This window comes from Lepeophtheirus salmonis, chromosome 7, assembly GCF_016086655.4.
Source record: "Lepeophtheirus salmonis chromosome 7, UVic_Lsal_1.4, whole genome shotgun sequence".
Taxonomy (NCBI): Eukaryota; Metazoa; Arthropoda; class Copepoda; order Siphonostomatoida; family Caligidae; genus Lepeophtheirus; species Lepeophtheirus salmonis.
Window position 1 is genome coordinate 1,712,504 of NC_052137.2, and position 4,142 is coordinate 1,716,645.

General features: G+C 33.1%; 1 protein-coding gene across 1 annotated transcript; it reads right to left on the reverse strand.

The window, feature by feature from the left end:
- On the reverse strand, positions 1–3,572 carry LOC121121541 (SURP and G-patch domain-containing protein 1-like). The gene is given in 10 exon segments (XM_040716496.2): positions 1–428; positions 485–614; positions 681–841; positions 1,579–1,613; positions 1,616–1,993; positions 2,086–2,183; positions 2,249–2,408; positions 2,586–2,699; positions 3,075–3,176; positions 3,232–3,572. Coding segments are annotated over 10 exon segments (1,500 nt in total). The 5' UTR covers positions 3,527–3,572; the 3' UTR covers positions 1–401.
- Between the last annotated feature and the right edge of the window lie 570 nt (positions 3,573–4,142).

Here is a 4,142-nt window from a genome sequence, read left to right on the forward strand (position 1 = left end):
TTCTGTTTGTTTCTTTCACGAAAGAGAGAGAGATGAAATTTATTGCAAAATTGTACATATTAACGAATAATAATAATAATTGTCGATAATAATGGAATTACAAATATTTTCTTCTGCATTCCTAAAAGAAAACTTTCTTGAAACTTAATTAGGAGAAAATATTTTCATTAACAAGGAACAGAGGTCACAATATTATTATTTGAACATAGGAATGAACTAGCTAGAATAATAAAAACATAACAATTGAGTATATTGAATAGTACGACCACATAGGGATATTTTTTTTTTTTTTTTTAAATAGTCACAATAATAATTATTTTTCATTTAAAGCTTTTAAAAATATGTTAATAAGGGTAATAATAGGACATGAATTAACCTAATAACTTTGTTGTAGCGTCTCTTCAGTAGTAAGCTCTACGGGGATTATTCTATAAGAAAAAAAGTAACATAAGTATATAACTAAAGTTCAAATTGATAATATTACAAGAGGATTTGGTCTAAATCGATATGCCATCATCATTCGCTTTCTATAAGCATCGAACTCATCATCTGCTTTGTCTAATTCGTGAGGTTTCGATATGCCCAGTCCTTTTTTATCGCTGCCTTGACCATTACTAGATCGATCAAATGGAGTCGAATCATTGAAGATTATATCATTTTGAAAAGTGTGGACAACTTACTTTGAAATGGGAGTAGTAATCCCTTGTCCAGAGGAACCCAGACCACCTCCTTCACTCCAACCCATTTTTTGAAGGAGTTTAAATCCTTTATTATCTTCTGTTATTTTATTGTTGATATAATCTGACTCTTCTATATTCGTGCCATCCTTAAGAGCTTGATACTAAATTGTTTGAAGAAAAAACAAACATAAATTATATAAATGACTCTCTAAATGAATTAAGTTGAGATACATGTAATATAATATTCAGAAAAAGGCCTAGTGTGTCAATCATATATATTCCGGTGAATAATAGGAGCAAGGATGGTTGAGTTTCATCATATGCAATCAATAGAGCGTTTTTATGTGACGTCAGTACTTTTGATGTGCCCTAATACAACCAAATGGTGTAATAAAACCCTTTTTTTATTTATATTAAGGAAAATTGGGAAGAATTTTTTGTAGTGTTTATTTGGATGCGAAATGAGACTGACTTATACAAGGGCCATTTTCCTTATATCTATCTCTCTAAATTCTAGTTTTATTATACATATATCATCTTATTTACTTAGTCAAAGCAATAAATAAACTATTATATTTGCAAGGAAAATATATTTTTCAGCAATTATCCTACTTTTGTTGTTCTTAATCGATCCCAAATAAAATAAATAGTACAAAATACATTGTATTGGGATTTTCAATAGCTATGAATGATATATTTAATTCTAATATTACTGCGATCAAGTTGTATTCTCTACAGATGTTGGGTCTTGTTTAAAGCCATTTGATGGATACCTATTGGAAATTTGTTCATTTGAGGTATTTAAATATCCATTATGACATTATGCAATTTGCGACATGAGTGAAAACGCTCTAGACTGAACTGATTATAGTAACTAGTATTTTGATAGCAAACTTACTTTGGCCATAAACTTTGATAATTCTTCGGGCGGCAAAAATCCCCAATATGATGTTTTCCTTTGGCAGACTCCGTAAGACTTTCGGCCTCAGTTAAAGTTTTATCCATTTCTAAGCGCCTAGCCTTGTGTTCCCACGTACCACCCTCAATATCCTCATCAGAGTCGTATTCATATTTGTGCTTTCCTTGGGCAGCGAATTTTTTGGTTTCTTCTTGTTTTTTGAGAATATCTTGATAGACTATATTCATTTTAATTTGATCCTCACATTGCTTCCATTGGTGAGGCTCTAAATCAATGGATCCAAATACACGAACTGCATACATGAGCAATTCTTTACTTTTTTCTGGATGAGCCAATGCAGCTATTTTATCATTTTCGTCCCCCCATCTTGTTTTCCGCTTTTTATTATTTCCTTCTATAATTATTGGTGAAGTAAAGATAGAAAGAGAGAGTGTGTTGGAATTCATCATTGGTGGCTAATAGTGTATATATTATATTTAATATTACCTTTAGCTTGTCGGCACTCCTCCATAATTCCATTTCGTAGGGTGTCTACTTTTTTACGATATGACTGATACATCACACTCTTCGTGTCGTATAAAAATCTAGACAAAAAAAGTCACCCAAATAATAATTATACTACAATCTATTAAGTATCCAAAGGTCTTACGATAGTTCATCCTCTCCTGCATTTCCTCTCCGAGCAATTTCTTCGAGTTGATCTCCCGAAACAGCAACCATAGAGGCAAGCTCTTCTGCGACAATGGAAAGTGGTACTTGTATTAATAACTCCACCACGGCACTACTGCTGCTTGAGGCTGAAGAAAAAACTAGAAATTCCACCTTTCAGTTCCATGAACTTTTTTATAAAAATGATCAAATGAGTCTCCTTTCCCTCTACATGTCATCATCATCATCATCAAAAATCAATCAATCAGCAATGCAAACGTTAAATTGATAAAGTAAAAAGTACACATGTGAAATTGAGGGAAAGGATAGACTTATACCTCCGGCCTCCTTATTTAGATTCTGGCCGGATGTTTCCGTTTTAGTGGAGGATGAAAAGGATGAATTGGTAGGAGGAGCACAAGAGGAGCCATGATCGGATACTATGGTGGCACCTATTAAAAAGAAAAAAATCATGAAAAACGAGGTTAATTATTAATCCACTTATGCCCAGAATTAATACTTATAATTAATGACCAACAAATAATAGCAAAAATTCAAACACATATTTTTGAGTTTGAAGAGTTATGTAACAAAAACTATATTAAATAAATACGTCAAGCTCTTGTAAAGAGACTTCTAGGAATATATACAAGCTATAATTTGAGTTAGGACAATTTGGCCATCAACCCTGGAACTGTTCTATGTGTACTCTTCATTCTTAAAGATTTATCTCTATTGTCAACATTCAAACATATTAGAAAGCAAGTTTTAACACATTTGCAATAATGGGCATAAATGGCTTAATATACAAATGCACAAAGACTCACTAATGGACTCTGGTTGAAATGGAAGTTGACTCGATTCTTCTTCTTCTGGATCATGGAATGATTCATGGTCATTTTCCTGGATTTTCGGAACTTTAATCTCCCCTGAAAATAGCAAGTGAATGACTGTTCCTTTCCTATAGAGAGATATCCGCCTTACCCAAGGACTCACAGCACTCATCATCCTCCGTCGTTTTCCTCTTCAACTTCATAAATTGCTCCATAAAACTCCCATCATTGGCGAACTTATTCATTAGAGCAGCTGCAGCAGCCGCAGCTGCTGCCCTTTTATCATCATCCTCAGTAGTAGTAGATGGATTCTCTTCATGATCCTTGAGTCGAAGTCGATCCTCGATTTCTGCCTTCTTCTTCGAGATTAGGGACTCTTGAGCAGTCATTTCATTGAGACGTCGGTTTTGCCGATGTCTGGCGTTTCCTCCGGAATTGTAGGCCATCACTTTAGGACTCTTCCAGTTCTATTATTTATTGTATAGTAACATTGGTATGATAAGAAGAGTCAGGGGGACCAACTGCAGTTCATTGCTTATTTACCAAGAGAGTAATTAATGAGGCCTCTAATACGATAATTATATATTTGAAAATATCTAATAAGTAATATGATATAGGATATCCTCTTTTATTTGAAAAATCATCCGTGATGGAGTAGAATAAATGCCTTGTTTGAAGACTTCATTTGGTACCCATGTACACAAGGAGAGGAAAAAGTTATATATATATATATTTATAGCAAGCTAGGCAACAAAGAGGAAAAATAAAAAGGGAGAAGAAAGCTTTCCCCCTAGACATCATTGCATATTGTTCACGCTTCTATTGAGATTTATAGTTTCATATATTACAAACTAAATGTCACACTTTGCATGTTTAAGGTTAAAATTCTAAAAAAAATAAAAATAATAATAAAGATCTCTAGGAGAGAAGGAAAGGGGGAGAGCAAGGAGGGTGTCTGTCTAAGCTAAATCAAGCTAGTTGATAAATTATTATACATCACCTTGGTCTAAATAAAGAAATTATGTTTTGTTCATATAAAAAATAATTGTATAATTTAAAAAG